This window comes from Physella acuta, unplaced genomic scaffold, assembly GCF_028476545.2.
Source record: "Physella acuta isolate Inbredline_101_S28 unplaced genomic scaffold, ASM2847654v3 ptg000115l, whole genome shotgun sequence".
In the NCBI taxonomy this organism is placed as follows: Eukaryota; Metazoa; Mollusca; class Gastropoda; family Physidae; genus Physella; species Physella acuta.
Window position 1 is genome coordinate 448,375 of NW_026731635.1, and position 20,089 is coordinate 468,463.

The following is a 20,089-nucleotide window of genomic DNA, read 5'->3' on the forward strand; positions in this document are numbered from 1 at the left end:
CTTGGAGGAACCAATTCACACGGGAGATGAAGAAATGCGCTTGTAACAAAATATGTCACTGCAGAGTTTTTCAAAAAGTTAACATTATTCGATCAGAGATGAATATCTGCTTTCTACGGAGAAATGTCTTTTAACACATTTCCTGGAATATCTCAAAATTGAATAATTTTGTTTTGTTTCCAACACACTTTGACTTTGTGACTAATGTATTTCTCGCGTAATTTAAGCCATAATGCAAGTGTATTGCTATAGACGTATAACAAAACCATTTCAAGAAATATTTTGGTAAACATTTGTTTCTCTAGTAAGCAACTATTTTAACATAATCACATAAACACAGCAGTTTAAAAAGTAGTTTACATCATAAACACTAAACGAAACAATAATCTCTAAACTAGCTCTGTTTACTTATTGGAAGCAATGAGACAAGTCTGATTGGATATTCCACCCGACATAATGTCACGGCAAGTTGAGCTCGCGCGTCTAATAATAGCTGGCGTCCCACTGACAGGCGTCTTACTGACAGGCGACAAACTGACAGGCGTCTTACTGACAGGCGACAAACTGACAGGCGACAAACTGACAAGCACGCGGGGTGGGGATACGATAATGTCTACTCTAATGAACTTTCACAAAATTTCTGCTAGTGAGGTTTAATCTTTCACATGGACAATTTAACCATCGGGACAATGTCTGGGATTGTGGTGTACTTTAGAGGGTAGGGGCGGGGCGAGGGTGATGTAGTGTAGAGGGAAGGGACGGGGCTGTGCGTGGTGTAATGAAAAAGGTAAGGGTGGTGTAGTACAGGGATGGGGCGTCGCTTGGGGTGGTGTAGTGTAGGGAGGGGCGGGGCGGGGCGGGGCTAAGATTGTTTAGTGTAGGGAGGGGGTGGCGCTAGGGGTGGTGTAGTGCGGGGCTAAGGTGGTGTAGTATATGGAGGGGGCGGCGCTATGGGTGGTTTAGTGCAGGGAGGGGGTGGGACTAGGGGTGGTGTAATGTAAAAGGTAGGGGTGGTGTTGTACAGGGATGCGGCGGGGCTAGGGTTGTGTAGAAGGAGGGGCGGGGTTCGGGGATGCAAAATTGAGGGTAAGGGCGGAAGAAAGTCAGTGGTGTGGAGTTGTCTTTGCTGAGTTGTGTGGTAGAGGATATGGACAGGGGTGGGTAGTAGAGGACAGTGGTGTGGAGTTGTCGTTGTTGAGTTGTGTGGTACAGGATATGGACGGAGGTGGATTGTAGAGAACAGTGGTGGTGTGGACAATGATATGGAAATAATTTTATTTAACTAAAAATTTACTTTCATCTGCAGAAGAACAAAAAAATAGGAAAGTAGAATACAAACTACTTAGTTTGACGCTTAGATCAAACGACACCTGTTAGTGTGTTTGAAACATAAACCTCAGGAAACATTGAGCTCAAAGCGGCTATATCTAAAAAAAATATCCCTGTAACAATGTCCAAAAAAGGCTGTACAAATTTAGAAACAGAGTCCATACCGATGTGACTGCTAACCAAATATCGCTCATAATTTTAAAAACAAGTTTAATTGAAACCTTCACCACAGGCTATATTCAAAAAAGAAAAAAAAGCAAGTATTTCTACACAGGTCCCTTAATTAACTTGAGAAGTATTTCTACACAGGTCAGTATTTCTACACAGGTCCCTTAACTTACTAGAGAAATTTGTCTACACAGGTCACTTAACTAACTAGAGAAATTTGTCTACACAGGTCACTTAACTAACGAAAAGTATTCCTACACAGATCAGTATTTCTACACAGGTCAGTACTTCTACACAGGTCAGTATTTCTACACAGGTCAGTATTTCTACACAGGTCAGTATTTCTACACAGGTCAGTATTTCTACACAGGTCCCTTAACTAACTTGAGAAGTATTTCTACACAGGTCAGTATTTCTACACTGGTCAGTATTCCTACACAGGTCAGTATTTCTACACGGGTCCCTTAACTAACTTGAGAAGTATTTTTACACAGGTCAGTATTCCTACACAGGTCAGTATTTCTACACAGGTCACTATTCCTACACAGGTCAGTATTCCTACACAGGTCAGTATTCCTACACAGGTCAGTATTCCTACACAGGTCAGTATTTCTCCACAGGCCCCTTAAGGTCCCCTCACGTTGTGGTCACGAGGGAGCAGACGACACGAGTGGCATATGGTGTCCACTGGCAGCCGATAAGACAGGCGACCGGCTCTCGTGTAACGTCTGCGACACCAGAGCGAGGCCAGCATTTTAATGCCAGGCAGAGATTTCATGACAGACTCACGCGCTGATAGATGTCCGGCTAGGTTTTAGATGGCCGGCTAGGATTTAGATGTCCGGCTAGGTTTTAGATGTCCGGTTATGTTTTAGATGTCCGGCTAGGTTTTAGATGTCCGGCTAGGTTTTAGATGTCCGGCTAGGATTTAGATGTCCGGCTAGGTTTTAGATGTCCGGTTATGTTTTAGATGTCCGGCTAGGTTTTAGATGTCCGGCTAGGTTTTAGATGTCCGGTTATGTTTTAGATGTCCGGCTAGATGTCCGGCTAGGTTTTAGATGTCCGGCTAGGGTTTAGATGTCCGGCTAGGTTTTAGATGTCCGGCTAGGTTTTAGATGTCCGGCTAGGTTTTAGATGACCGGTTATGTTTTAGATGTCCGGCTAGGTTTTAGATGACCGGTTATGTTTTAGATGTCCGTTTATGTTTTAGATGTCCGTTTATGTTTAGATGTTCTGTTATGGTTTAGATGTCCGGTTAGGGTTTAGATGTCCGGTTAGGTTTTAGATGTCCGGTTTAGTTTTAGATGTCCGGCTAGGTTTTAGATCTCCGATTATGTTTTAGATGTCCGGTCAGGGTTTAGATGTCCGGCTATGTTTTAGATGTCCGGTCAGGGTTTAGATGTCCGGTCAGGGTTTAGATGTCCGGTCAGGGTTTTAGATGTCCGGTCAGGGTTTAGATGTCCGGTCAGGGTTTAGATGTCCGGTCAGGGTTTTAGATGTCCGGTCAGGGTTTAGATGTCCGGTCAGGGTTTTAGATGTCCGGCTAGGTTTTAGATGTCCGGCTATATTTTAGATGGCCGGCTATGTTTTAGATGGCCGGCTATGTTTTAGATGTCCGGCTATGTTTTAGATGGCCGGCTATGTTTTAGATGTCCGGCTAGGTTTTAGATGTCCGGCTATGTTTTAGATGGCCGTCTATGTTATAGATGGCCGGCTATGTTTTAGATGTCCGGCTATGTTTTAGATGTCCGGCTATGTTTTAGATGGCCGGCTATGTTTTAGATGTCCGGCTATGTTTTAGATGTCCGGCTATGTTTTAGATGTCCGGCTAGGTTTTAGATGTCCGGCTATGTTTTAGATGTCCGGCTATGTTTTAGATGTCCGGCTAGGTTTTAGATGTCCGGCTATGTTTTAGATGTCCGGCTATGTTTTAGATGGCCGGCTATGTTTTAGATGTCCGGCTATGTTTTAGATGTCCGGCTAGGTTTTAGATGTCCGGCTATGTTTTAGATGTCCGGCTAGGTTTTAGATGTCTGGCTAGGTTTTAGATGTCCGGCTAGGTTTTAGATGTCCGGCTAGGTTTTAGATGTCCGGCTAGGTTTTAGATGTCCGGCTATGTTTTAGATGTCCGGCTATGTTTTAGATGTCCGGCTAGGTTTTAGATGGCCGGCTATGTTTTAGATGTCCGGCTAGGTTTTAGATGTCTGGCTAGGTTGTAGATGTCCGGCTATGTTTTAGATGTCCGGCTATGTTTTAGATGTCCGGCTATGTTTAAGAAAATCGGTTAGGCTTTAGATGTCCGGCTAGGTTTTAGATGTCCGGCTAGGTTTTAGATGTCCGGCTAGGTTTTAGATGTCCGGCTAGGTTTTAGATGTCCGGCTAGGTTTTAGATGTCCGGCTAGGTTTTAGATGTCCGGCTAGGTTTTAGATGTCCGGCTAGGTTTTAGATGTCCGGCTAGGTTTTAGATGTCCGGCTAGGTTTTAGATGTCCGGCTAGGTTTTAGATGTCCGGCTAGGTTTTAGATGTCCGGCTAGGTTTTAGATGTCCGGCTATGTTTTAGATGTCTGGTTAGGTTTTAGATGCGCGGCTATGTTTAAGAAAACCCGTTACGCTTTAGATGTCTGGTCAGGTTTTAGTTCTCCAGCTTGGTTGTGGGACACACTCATACAGCCAATATGTTTATACGGCTCTCAGAGTATGCGCAATCTGAAAACTGCGCAAATACAATTATAAAACTAATTACACTAATATATTTTAATTTAGTTATATTTCGAGGAAATATGCTTTATCATGCTACAGTGTAGGCCTACTTGTATGTATTCATCCTTTGTTAATCTCTACAAATGCTCGATTTAAGAAAACAAAAATGCCCTTGCGCATTTTTTTTTGTGCGCAGTTTTCCTTTACGCATTTTTCCGGTCACCGTTTATACATATTGTCTAATATTTTTGGAGATTGTGTATATGTGTATGTGTGTGTGAGTGTGAGCGTGTGTTTATATTATAAAACTCATCATTACAGCCCTGTTGGATACTTGGATTTTTAATATAGGCTGGCATTCAGTTTAAAATTTCAATTTGAAAAGTCTGTTAAAAATCAATTACATTGAGATGTAATTTTAGGAATACATTAAATTAATAAAGTAGATATCTTTTTTATATGGAGATGCTTGGGAAAGATTATATAGATCTATATGCTAAATGGTAGCGATAGAATAGGCTTGAAAAGATGGTTCCAAATGTTTGTTGCCTAGTAAGTAGGGCCTACAAAATGACTTCCTGTCTTTTTAAGGCTAGAAATATTCAAACTAATAATCTATATATATAATTCTCTTCTTCGAGCTGTTAGAAAACAAGCTGCAAACGCTCTCCCTCCCTCCCCACCCCTACATGGTTTTAGTGAGCTGTGTTCACTCTAAATGTTTACAAGCAGAGCCAACGATTTTAAACGTAGGGGGGGGGGGGGGGGAGGGGGGGAGGGAAGGAAGGGGGGGGGGGGGTTATGGTCCTTAACGAGCTACTTATAGTGTTTTAAAGAAATATTTTCAGTGTCAGCGTTGGTACTGTCGGATTCACAAATTATGAATTATTGAAAATTAGAAACAACTAAATAGCGGCGTATGTTATGCCGCGGGCCGGCTCGTTATTAGTAATATAGTAGTAACTTAGCAAACACTCTTATTTTTAATTTAGATTAGTAGTCAGGGTATTGTGGCGATAAGGGATGTTATATTATTTATTATGAATACAATACTAGCAGAGGCGTATCGAGGGGTGGTGGGGGTGCGGACAGCACCGGATGCAGAGGCCAGTGTTTCTTGCAGACTTTTTTCTCGGGGGGGGGGGGGGGGGGCACTTGAAATCTTCGGGGGGGGGGGGCGGTAAACTTTCTTCGGGGGTGCGGACACTGTTAAAAGTATATATTTTCTATATAAATTATATAAATTTCAAGGCCCCCCGAAGAGATGCCTGGAAGAAACTCTGGCAGAGGCGTAGCGAGGGGGGGGGGGGGCGGACCGCACCGGGTGATATGATTTGGGGGGGGGGGGGGGTTGACACCAAGGCAAAAAATAGCAAAATATATAGAGAAAAACTTGAGGGGGGGCGGAGTGCAAATCGAAAGTTCGAGGGGGGGAGGGGTGCAAATCGAAAATTTGAAAGTTTGTCCCCGGGAAGGAAGGGTCGCTACGCCTCTGGGGGGGGGGGGGGGGTGACACCATTAAGTGCCGCACCGGGTGACACCCGACCTCGCTACGCCACTGACCGGGTGACACCATTTAGGGGAGGGATGTGACACCAAGGCAAAATATATAAGAAAAAAAGGTCATTTCAATTAAATAAATGATTAGTTGGAGTTAAATAGTGACACAATGACATAAACCTGTAAACTATAGCGAAAACAATGCTACATCCAGCTGTATTTATAACCGACTATAGATAAATATCGTTAGTATTATCTGAGCGCAGGTTCAAGCTGTCACCGTGTGTGTGAGGGGGGGGGGGGGGAAGACACATCAAGTAAACGTTGCTAATTTGTCTGAGGAAAAATTGAATTAATAACTGTTAGAGTGAGGCCCCTTAATGTTTTTCTTCTAGGTGGATTAATATAAAATTTGCACGTATTGTCGCCATACGAAGTGGATTGGGGTGATAGGAAATTTACAAATCTCCATACCATACAATCAAGCAAATTATTATACAACAGCCTATGGGTGTGTATATTTGTACGTATGTTTATAACACCGATAGAACAATTATTTGTACATTTGATATTGCTTAATAAGTAATTTAGCTTTATGTCGGTGTTCTTATTTTTCTTTTTTTACTGATTGGTTACCTATGATTTGTAATGTTATTTCTATTAAAAGTTGGGTGATATAGCTAAAATCAATTTATATCCTTTTTCACGGGTTTGTTTCACTGTCGTAAGTAAACGGCTTTTACTTATATTCAATTAAAAAATATGAAAATGAGTGTAATCGATGGTTCTCAAACAGATTTAAGTTTTTTAAATGTAACTATAATTTTATCGTTTGCCGTATTTTTAAAAAGATTTTCTTGAAAAAAATAGTTGATTACATAGACTTTTCAAGCCTATTTGTAAGTAGTTTCTCCTAAATCTAATTAAATAAACCGGGAGTGATCTCCCCTAAACTTTCTCGGATATTCTATTATAAAACTACGAAGGCTGGCAACTCAGGACATAGACAATATTTGTAATCCATTTTTAATTACTTTAACTTTTTATAATAGAATGGAATCTCGTAAAAAAAAGAATTGCACAACAAGTGAACGCCAAATAAAATGTGCATAATAGTGCACGATATTATTAGTACTTTATAAATTTAAATGCGTTTTTTGAGAAATCAGAAATAGCGTAAATTAGTACTTCCGGTCAACAGAAACTACTCAAAATTTGACTGAAGGTAAAGAATTAGATCTTTTACTTACAGGTGAAATTTCATTTATCTATCTGAAATAGTACTCAAGTTATAGGCTTTTGAAAAATTAAAAGTAGAAAAAGTACGACTTCCGTTTATCGGAAATCGCTCAAAAGTTGATACGGATCTACGATTTTGCTAAAATACTTATATATGAAATTTCATCCACCTAGCTGTAACGGTACTCAAGTAATCGTGTTTACACACAGACACACACACAGACAGACACACAGACAAACGGACAAGATTGCAAAATTATGTTTTTCCGTATCCGTGAGGTGCAAAACGTCGAGATTTGTAAAAAAATCTCGATTTTTTGCACGATTACAACACTTTTTCTATACGTCGTATTTACGAGAAAGTAAAACAAGTTATTAAAAAGTCTAGTGACAATTTAAGCGCAATTTCCTTATGTTATCCATGCCCATAACAATTTTAAATCGAGATAAATCATATATTCAGCAAATAAATAATGCAACACAAATAGTTTTAATAATTCAAAACAAAATAGAAAAAATATTTATTAACGAGATTAAAAAAATAACCTATATCAACGGACGAGTAGGCCTAAAAGATGCTCAGTTTAAAAAATATTAAAACGTTTATATCAGTATTTGACTATGATTAAAACCCGCCCTCTTGTTTGTAAACAGCACGTGGAAAAAAACGAGCGACGCGTAGCTCGCCTCTCTCTCTCTCTCTCTCTCTCTCTCTCTCTCTTGCCGCGCGCAGTGACGCGAACGATCCCACGTCGCGATAGGCTAGCCTCCCGTATCAGTCGAAAAAAAAAATCCTTTCGAACCACCGCTCATTCGCTATGGTAAAATCCTTTCGAACCTCAGCTTTGCTCTAAAAACCTACACGATGCTCAGTTTAAATGTTCTTAATTAATTTTTTGTGACCGAACGAAAGGATATTTTTTGAAAACTTTCTTCGACAATATTGGTCTACATTATGGCAGGAATCGATTGGTAAATGTTTCAAGTCGCTAAGTGGTCTGGTTGCCGAGATATGGAGAAAAAACTGCATTTGTTCGAGGTTTTTTGGCTTTTCCGGGAAATCCAGGAAGGAACTCCGGGAATTTTTTTGGCCCACAATCATCCTTGGAACTTGCTTAACATATTTGCTTTTGAAACTAGTCCTCGATATTGCTTCGTTGAGGAGGAGATACGACTTAAAGGACGCATTATTAAACGCAATTCTCCTTCATGGAAATTGCGCTAAATAAACCGGGAGTGATCCCCCCTAAACTTTCTCGAATATTCTTATATAAAATAACAGGGGATGGGAACTCGGGCTATAGACATGATTTTTAATCCATTTTAAATACTTAAAGTTTGAAAAATAAAATAAAATCTCGTAGACAAATTAATTGCACACCAAGTGAACGCCAAATAAAAAAGCGCATAATAGTGCGCAATATTATTAGTACTTTTAAAATTTACATTAGTTTTTTGAGAAATCGGAAGTAGCGTAAATTACTACTTCCAGTCAACGGAAATTACTCAAAATTTAACAGAAGGTAGAGAATTAGATCTTTTGCTTACATTTGAAACTTCATTTATCTATCTGAAATAGTACTCAAGTTATAGGCTTTTGAAAAATTCAAAGTAGGAAAAGTACCACTTCCGGTTATCGGAAATCGCTCAAAAGTTGATACGGATCTACGATTTTGCTAAAATACTTATATATAAAATTTCATCAACCTAGCTGTAACGATACTCAAGTTATCGTGTTTACACACGGACAGACAGACAGACAGACACACAGACATACGGACAAGATTGCAAAATTATGTTTTTCCGTATCAGTGAGATGTAAAACGTCGAGATTTGTAAAAAATCTCGATTTTTTTTTTGCACGATTACGAGACTTTCTCTATACTTCGTATATACGAGAAAGTAAAAAGGATGTGTGACAAGGGAGACAACTTAAAATTAAACTTCTAAAATATAGGCATTCATAATACAAGAAAGAGATAATAAATCTTTAAATGCTAACTTTTGTTTAATTGACGAGACCAATATGTTTTAACTTTGTTATAAAATTATATTCAGATCGTATATCATGTTTAAATGTGCAGTTTAATATGAATTTTCCGTTAATTTGAAAACACAATAACTCAATTGAAGGGTCAATTTCTTTATTACATACTTCGTACTTATCAAATTTGTTTACCGAGCAGTACAAAAACTATTCCATTTTTTAAAATGTTGGATCCCTAGCACTAAAGGGATAATAATACTCGCTTGGATCGACTACAAATCTGATCGTTCCAGGTGTGATATAAGAGGGGCAGGAATACATGTGTGACACAGGGGGAGGGGCTGGAATACATGTGACACAGGGGGAGGGGTTAGAATACATGTGTGACACAGGGGGAGGGGCTGGAATACATGTGAGACACAGGGGGAGGGGCTGGAATACATGTGAGACACAGGGGGAGGGGCTGTAATACATGTGTGACATAGGGGGAGGGGCTGTAATACATGTGACACAGGGGGAGGGGCTAGAATACATGTGTGACACAGGGGGAGGGGCTGGAATACATGTGTGACATAGGAGGTGGGGCTGGAATACATGTGTTTCATAGTGGGAGGGGCTGGAATACATGTGTGACTTAGAATGTGGGGCTGGAATACATGTGTGACATAGGGGGAGGGGCTGGAATACATGTGTGACTTAGAAGGTGGGACTGGAATACATGTGTGACATAGGAGGGGCTGGAATACATGTGTGACTTAGAAGGTGGGGCTGGAATACATGTGTGACATAGGCGGTGGGGCTGGAATACGTGTGTGACAAAGGGGGAGGGGCCGGAATACATGTGTGACATAGGGGGAGGGGCTGGAATACATGTGTGACATAGGAGGAGGGGCTAGAATACATGTGTGACATAGGAGGAGGGGCTGTAATACATGTGTGACAAAGGGGGAGGGGCCAGAATACATGTGTGACATAGGGGGAGGGGCTGGAATACATGTGTGACATAGGAGGTGGGGCTGGAATACATGTGTGACATAGGAGGTGTGGCTGGAATACATGTGTGACATAGGAGGTGTGGCTGGAATACATGTGTGACATAGGAGGTGGGGCTGGAATACATGTGTGACATAGGAGGTGGGGCTGGAATACATGTGTGACATAGGGGGAGGGGCTGGAATACATGTGTGACATAGGAGGTGGGGCTGGAATACATGTGTGACATAGGAGGTGTGGCTGGAATACATGTGTGACATAGGGGGAGGGGCTGGAATACATGTGTGACATAGGAGGTGGGGCTGGAATACATGTGTGACATAGGAGGTGTGGCTGGAATACATGTGTGACAAAGGGGGAGGGGCTGGAATACATGTGTGACAAAGGGGGAGGGGCTGTAATACATGTGTGACATAGAAGGAGGGGGCTAGAATACATGTGTGACATAGGAGGTGGGGCTGTAATACATGTGTGACATAGAAGGAGGGGCTAGAATACATGTGTGACATAGGAGGAGGGGTTGGAATACATTCGTCACTGAAGAGGAGATGAAATCTGCTAACGAACTGATAGGTTTACATGAATGATACTATTACAGGCATCACACCAAATCAATCAAGGTGTTCCATTGATTTTTTTAATATGGAAATTAGATTAAAAAATCGAATAAAATAGTTTTTAAACTGAAACATAGACATATCACTGCCTCACCACTCTGGTAATGTCACTGCCATACCACACAAAGTCGATGCCACACCAGACATACAGTGTCATTACCACACCACACAATTAATGCCACACGAGACACTTTCAATGCCAAACCAAACTTGTCACCACCGCAAGTAGACAGAAAAATGTAAACAAACTAACTCAGAAACTTGATCAAGAATTTATTTTGTACACATGTATGACGAGAAAGACATCTACAACTCCTCTGACAAAAATTTCCTCTTGCGGCTCGTGTTCATGTACGGCCGGTGGACCCACTCTGTGTCTGCCGTGTCCAACTTGTCCACTGTACCCCGCACTATCTTGTACACTAAAATATAAACAATCCATTGATAGGCGAGTCATATAGAGTAATCAAAAACTGGGGACACAAGTAGTACAAGAATACAAGGCTGGTTGCCATGGTAATTCAAGATGAGTTAATGGAAAGTAGAGAGTATATATAGGCTGGTTGCCATGCTCTCCAACTAACAGGACTAACAGATTAGTTACATTTTCTCTAGCTTGTACCCTTATTCTAGCTGGACCAATACACTATGATCAGTTAATTAACATAGATTCTCCATGCACAGCTCAACACACAAAAATATTTAAAATGTGCAAATAATCTCCAGTTTTAAATTAAATTAACAAACATAAAAAAAAACATTTTGATTATCCAAATTTACCTTTCATTTCAAACCTGGGCCCAACTTCCTTCAGTAAAAGTTCTCTGTCCTCAAACTTGTATACATGATGCCTATTAGATAAATATTTCCATTAATATTTTAATCAAAGTCACATTTTGGACAGTCAAAATATAGTAACCATCTAGCATAGCTTAAATTTCTATAATTAACTCATTTGCTACCAAAGCCTATCTCAAAACCCTTCCCCCAGCCATAAGCTAAGGGAGGTAACCCCCATCAATTTTTCTTTGAAATTGTTTTAAAAATAAGTCTATCATTTGGTTAATTATTTAAAAGGTACAAACTATAATTATTAATTAAAGAAATGTATTACCTCAAAGAAAATACATAATTTAAATTTAACCTATTTTTCTAATAGTATTTATTGTTTAGAATGAATTTTGTGATGCAACCAGGAGGGCCTCAGTATTTTTCTAATATTTAAAATTTGACTTAACAATAGATTCTGATTACTAATTTTAATAGCTTAAATATCTAACATAATATAAAATCTATTTAACTTTTTGAATCTTTAAAACAAATTGAAAACTATGATAATGCTGAAGCAACTGTTTACACAAAAACAAGTGTAAAAATCTGTCCGAATATTTGACTTAGTACACTTAATATAAAATAATAACACAAAATGCTAGAGACGTCAGTTATATTGGGGAAAAAAACCTCACGCATTCTTGTACTATATTTAGTAAGCGTAAAAAGCGTAGAAGAGCTTTCTGCATAAAAATGATGCTATAGAAACACGACAGGTAAAAGGAAGTAATGGCGGTCATGTCATGTTGCATTTGGTCGCAAATTAGTTAACCTTAACAATGCTATAATATTAGTGGTTACCTGAAGGAAATATAATCCTCCTCATTAGCAAAGGTCATGACTCTTCTTGAATCTTCTTTGGGCACAGGAAATAGGTATTTTAAAACATCCCTGACACGTTTTCCAAGTTTTGAAGATAAATTTTTAAAGATGAGGTGTGGGTAAGCCTCAGACATTGTGCCCACATCAGGAATATCATGACGCATGACTACATTTGTCAGTGTGAAAAATGCTGTCGGTCCAAATGGCAGGTGACACACAACAAGGCCATCTAATTTAGAAAAATATCACTGCATTTACTGACACACATGAGAAGATATAAGAAAAATTGGCAATAAGTTACAATTAATAACTTAGATGAGACATTGTATAAATTAAATTTCTTGCTCAGTATTTTAAACAATTTATTTTGATCTAATCTACTTTTCTATGCTAGTATATCATAGTTAATTAAAACTTTCAAATTAACATAGAAATTAGACCCACTGAGTATAGAGACACAGGTAATGGCTATATAAATGGAGAGTATGTTGCCCCCTCACCTGGTACACCTCTGTGCTCTTGTACTAAAATAACATCTGTTATATCGTTGGCCCTGCAAGCTTCAATGAGCTGTTCCATTCTGTAGTTACCTCTGTTAATTCGCTGGGAGTTAGGGAATATCAATTTCATTTCCTACAATTTAAAAAAAAACCATTTAATGTATTGTCAGTTAAGAAGCTTCATTTCCTTTAGTAATGTCTTTTTAAAATTTGAGCTATGGGAAGTAAGTGTGACAGGGCATAGTGCTAGCCCCACACTGTCACTACATACTGAGATCAGAGAAGAACTGGCAAATTATTTCATCTGACATGAAAAACATTTTATTTTCCAAAAACAGCCCAGAGTAATTTAATTAATTAAACAAGTGGTATTAATATTAGTTTTCATAACCATTGTTGTTTGAAAAAAGCCTTCAAAAGAACAAAACACAGAATAGTTCTGATATGCTAAATAATAATTATTGGAATATTTACTTTAGCAAACTGTTTGAGCTTAGAGCTGGGATCTCTTGCTGTTGTGATCATGATCTTTGGATCTTCAACTCCCGCCCACCTATATTCATCATCAACACTTGTTGTTAGACCTAGAAAGAAAATGTTATTATCAAATAGTGAGAAACTATTCTAAGCTGATGAAACAAAACAGTTGCAAACAGAAATCATCAAATCAGTTTTTAATGCTTAATGAGCATTACAATAGTTTTAAATAAAACAAAAAAAAAAAAATTTCACAATGATGACATCTGTCATTACTGTAAAAAAAATAGACGTTTGTATTCATACAATAAAATCTCAAAAATGTAAACAAATACTTACCATCAGCCCCGTCATCTTCCCATTTTAAAGTTTTGTGTAATGTGATGGCATCTGCCCTGAGATCTGTAGGTATCTGTTTATTTTCTGAAATACAATGAAGTTAAAAAAATGTTTCAAAGCAAACTAAAGCTCTTTAAAATAACTACTTTTAAAATAAATTCCAAATACATTTAAAGTTGATAAAATGAGACTATTAGTAAATTAGCCAACATATTAAAATTAGTAAACAGTGAATTTTCTGTAACCTTCAACTGCACTTTTGAGCTTTTGTTTCTTTTCTTGAATAGCTTTTTCACGCTCTTCTATAGTTTTTCTATAAATATATTCTCTCCGTAGTCGAGCCTGGCGACGAATCTGTTAAAATAGAAGAATAATTCAATTAAAACTAATTTAATGTAATGTGAAACCTAATTGCAGGCAAATGATTTTAAGTGTATTCTATTTATTTATTTGTTATATCTGGACTAACAAATAGTTCTTACATGTCTAGTCTGGTGTCTTATATTTTATATAAATAAACACGGCTTCCCAGTCTAATAGACCATTGGACTGAGCATTAGAAATCCAAGCACAATGCCTGAGTGGTAAAATAAGAAGAGCCAGATGTTGCCAGTGAATTGTATCAGTCACATTCTCATTCAGTGAAAGCTGATTGATTAATGGTCTCACTGATCTGTGAATTTATTGTTTTTGTGACTGTGAGAAGAGTTTCTTCCAGGCATCTCTTTGGGGGGGGGGGGGGGGGGACGGGGACGACGACAACGAAGAATGTCGAATAAGTCTACTTTTAACTTTCTACTAGATCTACCTACTGCGTCCCCTTTTAACTTTTAACAGTGTCCACCTCCCTCCCCCTAAAATTTTAGTCCGCCCCCCCTTCCCCCCCCCCCCCGGAAATATCAAGTGCTACAAATGTCTGGAATAAACACTGACTGAGTCAGTGTGCAACTCAACTGTCCTAGGGTGCAGTTAGTGTGAGTCTGCGAGTCAGTTGGAGTTGCTCAAGCAAACTGTGAAGCTGCTCATGTAAATTTTAAATAAAAGCGTTTTAATGACTTTAATAAATTAGTGGATATTAATACGTACCATGTTGTATTGTTATTAGACCTAGACAAGATAAGAATTAGATTAGAAATCTAGATCTAGATTATATAGTCTAGAAATCTGGAGTAATCAAGAAAACATTAAAAATAAAATAAACAAATGCCGCATGCGCTAGCAGTACAAAAACGAAACCGGAATGAGTAATATCATTTATTCGCTTTTTAAGTATTTTTTTACTTTTCGGATATTTTTATAATTTTTTAAAATCAAAAAAAAAATATTAAAATATAACAAATTAACTAAGATATATAGCTCTTAATCAACTTAACATTATGACGCTGCTGTGTATAATCAAAAATGTTTATTCCCAGGCCTACCTGACAGCCTACAAGATAATCGCTCTCGATAGATCTATAATTAATTAGGCTTTGTAAATTTAAATACCCTAATATTTCATCGGATTTTCTGGTATATTTTAGCTTTGATTAGACAAGACATTACTATATTCAGTTAGATCCTTAATAAGAATTGATAATAATAATAACGAAAATTTTAATACGTTTTCATTGTATATTTCTATAGCATTTTTCAATCAAAGTGTTGAAATGTTATACTGAGATCTACATTTATAGATTAAAAACTGATGTATCTTGTTGTGTATAAATGATGTGTTAAAAGTATATATTTTCTATATAAATTTCATTTCGTTCGGGGGGGGGGGGGGGGGCGAAGAGAAGCCTGGAAGAAACTGTTCTTGACAGGACAAAAATAAAAGCAGGCTGAAATGGGAGTCAATGGCCTCAATGGCGCATAACCAGTTGAAACGTATTCATAATTGTGATGGAGGCGTGGTCGAGTCGGCAAAACGCTCATGGTTGATAAATTCGAAAAAGTCACTAGTTCAAAACCATCTGGCAGATAAGGCTCGATCCCTTCCAACACTAAAAATTAAGAACGAAGATTTCTATAACACCTGTATCAGTGCATTAGACTGTAACAATTCTCTTTTTTCAACTTCATTCACCGCTGTTCGGTCACTTTAGGTCAATTATCCTACCCAGCGTATACCTAGCGTTTTTAGATGACTGTTCTAAACATGCATATACAGTTATACTGATTCAGAAATAAAATTAAATAAGTAACAGTGGTATTATGACAGTATTTTTTTTTCTCCAGGGATCCATTGGGGGGGGGGGGGGGGGTTGTTACCCCCTAACCCCCCCCCCCCCCGCCTTCGCCACTGGATCCTACACAAATTTCACACCCCTATCACACAGCCCACTCTCTACTTAATTCTGCACACATAATCATTCCATGCACCAATACTCTCATTGAAGCACACAATATTCACTTCGTTACACTTGGGCTGTCATGCGTTGTCATCTGTTGTCATGGTTATATTTGTTGGTTATATTTGTAGTGGACACTCTTGTCACGTGACAGTAAACAAAGTTGACCTAAAGCAGATTTGACGTCCAGACAAGTCGAACGATGAGAATATTTTACCACTTCCCTGCATGACCTACTTCCGTGTTAGTGGGTCATGTCATTCTAAGTAGGTTAGACGCTATATTTTTATTTATTTTTGCGGCTTAAGTACCACATTTATTCCAAATTGGTTTGGAATTTAAATAAATTTACAAAAGAGTATTGAATTTAATGGCAACTTTAAGATTTGAAGAGGGCGCGATCTCTTAGTTTATAGTTATATTTTAAAGACTCAGTGCTCTTGTTAATCAGTTTTATTTAAGTTTGTGAATTTTATTAGTTAAATATTTAAATTAATGATATTCAATTAATCATAACAATTTGTTACAGCTATCTATAAGGAGAAAAAAAATAGCCTACATAGTTGTAGTGAACGAGAGATGGGGATGCATGGGGGTGAATGTTGTTGTTACTAAGTACCCTATCCCGTTCGTCCTTGTTCAGTTCTCGTGCTGTGAATTGTAATAGTCCGGTTTGTACCAGTTTATGAAAATGTATATAAGGTGTATGAAAACGTGTGTGTTTGCCTCAGTAACGTCCATAGAGTTTCTTCCAGGCATCTCTTCGGGGGTCGGTAGGGGGGGGGGGGGGAGTCCGCCCCTCCTCCGTCCGCCCCCGTAAATTTCAAGCGCACCCCCGGAGAAAAAAGTCTGGAAGAAACACTGTTCGTCCAGATCTCCAAGGTTAGACACTGTATCGTAATTTTACTACATTGTGTATTTTGTGTTTAGAATAGACTGCGTTAGGTGTAGACAGAGGCGTAACGAGGGGGGGGGGGCGGGGGCGGACCGCACCGGGTGACACCATTTAGGGGGGGGGGGGACACCAAGGCAAAAAATAGCAAAATATATAGAGAAAAACTTGAGGGGGGTGCAAATCGAAAGTTTGAGGGGGGGGGGGGGTGCAAATCGAAAATTTGAAAGTTTGTCCCCGGGAAGGGTCGCTACGCCTCTGAGGGGTGACACCATTAAGTGCCGCACCGGGTGACACCCGACCTCGCTACGCCTATGGGTGTAGATAGTGTAGATATAATTTAATTATTTTAGTTTTAACGAGCCTTTGTTTTCATTCAGTCTTGTATTGTAACCCGTTTATGGTTGTTTGTCTTATATGTTGCGCTACGCATCGGATCACCCGTAAGTTTGAAATTATAAACATACACGAGCTCAACGTCGCTAATTGCCTTCACTCAACATGAGCAGCTTTTTATTTCGAGGTCGAGCACCACCAACTACACCGTTTGCCTGCTGTAATACTACTGGTGTAGCATCATACATTATTCCTTAATTTATCAGAGTAGGCATAGAAACCAAAGTTGCGCAGATTGTAAAAACAAAGTCAAGCAATATATAATTTGATTAGCTTTAATGGGAAACCAGCATCTGCTTATGATTCAAAATATTCAAACATTACAAAAATAACCCATAATTTACAATACATATACACACAACTTGTAAAGTTAGATATTATCAAAACAGAAAATTTCAAAATGTCAATGTTACAGATAGAATACTACATAGTAGTTATTAGTTAAATAATCAATTACATAGTAATTACATATAGTCTACATACTGTAAACGATCCAATTAAATCATTGAAGAAGCAGCATACTTTTCAACCAGGAGTACATTTAATAGATCAATATTTAAAATTAATCTATAAAATTCAATCTAATTATAAGATAAAGATCAATCTGAAATCCAAATTTTAAAAATGTATAAAATGAACACGGCATCACAATGTCAAATTCTGTAAAAACTTATTTTTGCCACTAAAGAAATAGTTTTTTTCAGTGAAAGTTAAGATAACTTACATCTAACAGGACACAATCGATACAACATTAAATTTGCTTAACTTCTATATTAACATTTTTGGAAATAAATAATGAAATAAACAGAGAAGTCATATCACCATATCACACGTTGTTTGTAGGAAAATAACGCGGTCTATTGAGACAATATACTGTGTAAAAGATAATAAATAATTGATTATACTATTCACATTGTCATTAGGCATAAATTGGGTACTCATTTAAATATATCAGAATCAAATTGGCTTATAGATCTATTTGTTTTTATAAAATTAGCATTCACTTTAAAAATCTTATATCAAAACGAGGTCGCTTTGATGTAAAACAAAAATCCAGAAAACAGTTTGCTCGATGATCGTGCAGTAAAATCTTGTCATTTTGTAAAAATGTATTCTGAGACAGTCACATATATATTAGCACATTGTTTTGTTTATAAAAAAAAAAGCTGAAGTTCCTAAAACACATTGTGATTAAAATTAAAACAAAATTATCAATTTAAAAACAAAGTTTTCTCTTCGTTAAGCAGCAACCGAACACGAAATTTTTACCCAGTCTGTTTAGAAAAAAAAAACATATTTTTCTTTGATTTGCATTTAAAACACGAATAAATTAGAAATATCTGCTCACTGCTAAGCGTGAAACTTTACCATCAATACTTGTACACAGTTGGAGTAGTCCTCAGATGCTCCTAGAGAGGAAACTCCCCAACCTCCTCAGGTACTCCACACCCCTCAGCATGAGCTGGTTGCCGCACCCATATCGCCGAAAGACATTCCTCTTTCGTCGACACGAAGGAAGAGCTCCTGATGTGACGACATTGGCGACTGGGGTTCCCTGGCTTCTCAGGATCATGTCCATCTGGCACAGGACTGTGAAGGCTTCTTTTTTGGCATCGGTTAACTCCGGAACTATTCGGCCCGAGTCTAGAGTCTCTTGGTTTTTGATTGTCTGCTGAATGAGTCGGATGATGGTCGAAACATTGGCGTAGTCTTGTTGTAGTGTGCTGGTTAGGTCTCCCGTAGCCGTGTCTCGTCTGGTTGGAATATTTTCCGATCCTTTCTGAACAAAATCTTTCTTAAGTCTAAGTTTTTTTAAAAACTTCTCGGAGACTTCTTCGAACTCGGATATTGCGGTGTTGCAAGCAGCCACAGCCGATGTGATGAGCTCTCTTAAGGGTGGGAACTCATGTTGAGCGTGTACATCTAACTGACAGGGGTTGTCTAACGTAGGCCCGTGAATGACTGAGGCCCTTGCAATAGCCACAATACAAACGATCACGAAGAACAGCTGTGAGGTTTCCATATTTGAAGTAACAGCGTTAAAGTCTGATAACTTAGTAATGTTGATTTGAAGGGCTATACAACTTGTGTTTGGGTTTTCTTTTTTAAAATCGGCGTTCAAATATCGCGTTTTAATTGTTTGCTTTGAAACGATTTCTCTTGCTATTCAAAATTGTTTCAAACAATTCAAACGATTGCTCTTGTTCAACTATCGTACCATGAAATTTTAAATCTTTATATACTGAAATTTACTCGATAACATCTTTCCGATTTCATTGAAACAAACGTATTTTTGTGGGATAATTTTTCCCCCAAATCGCTTGCGTCCACGCATAATCTCAAGAGATTCTATTTATAGCCAGGTTAATTTTTCTCGTAGTGACGTAACGTCAAGCACGGTGTAGTGAGGAAGTCACGTGATATCACTTTCTCTCACGATGTATTCTTTACGTGCGAGGACAATCGAAGCTCACATTCATAACTTTATATGTGCAAATTTTCGGCTGTGGGTGGCGGGGAGGTGGCTACCAGGAAAGTTGTCAATGGAATTGTGTACATATCGGGTTGTCATTACGAAACATGAAATAAATTTATGTTACAAAATAATAAAAAGCCTATAACAAATGTAGTATTTTCTTTCTTTTAGAGTTAACCTAAAAAAAAGTGGGGGGGGGGGGGGGGTAATTTTACATTGGGCCAAAAGTTTCTCATTTTATAACAGCCAAAGGAAAAAACTTAAACAAATAAAAACTGAAATAATTTATACTTAAACCAGTAACAAAACAATAACATTATCTATAACCGAGAGCGAGACCGAAAAAAAAACCACTTTTAAAATAACTTTAACTGAGGTGTGGGGACTCTATTGTGGGAGATTGAGATGGGGCATCTATATGTAGGAGATGTATAGGGGGGATCTGTATGTAGGAGATTTATTGGGGGGGGGGGGTATCTATGTGAGAGT

At 38.3% G+C, this 20,089-nt stretch overlaps 1 protein-coding gene across 1 annotated transcript; it reads right to left on the reverse strand.

Moving 5' to 3' along the window:
• Window positions 1-10,792: 10,792 nt before the first annotated feature.
• LOC131934663 (U3 small nucleolar ribonucleoprotein IMP4) lies at window positions 10,793-14,735 on the reverse strand. The gene is made up of 8 exons (XM_059290741.1): window positions 14,590-14,735; window positions 13,749-13,857; window positions 13,504-13,587; window positions 13,162-13,271; window positions 12,688-12,820; window positions 12,167-12,416; window positions 11,315-11,385; window positions 10,793-10,956 (listed from the first exon to the last, which is right to left on the reverse strand). The coding sequence occupies exons 1-8, from the start codon at window positions 14,590-14,592 to the stop codon at window positions 10,841-10,843; spliced, it is 876 nt and encodes a 291-aa protein (XP_059146724.1). The 5' UTR covers window positions 14,593-14,735; the 3' UTR covers window positions 10,793-10,840.
• Between the last annotated feature and the right edge of the window lie 5,354 nt (window positions 14,736-20,089).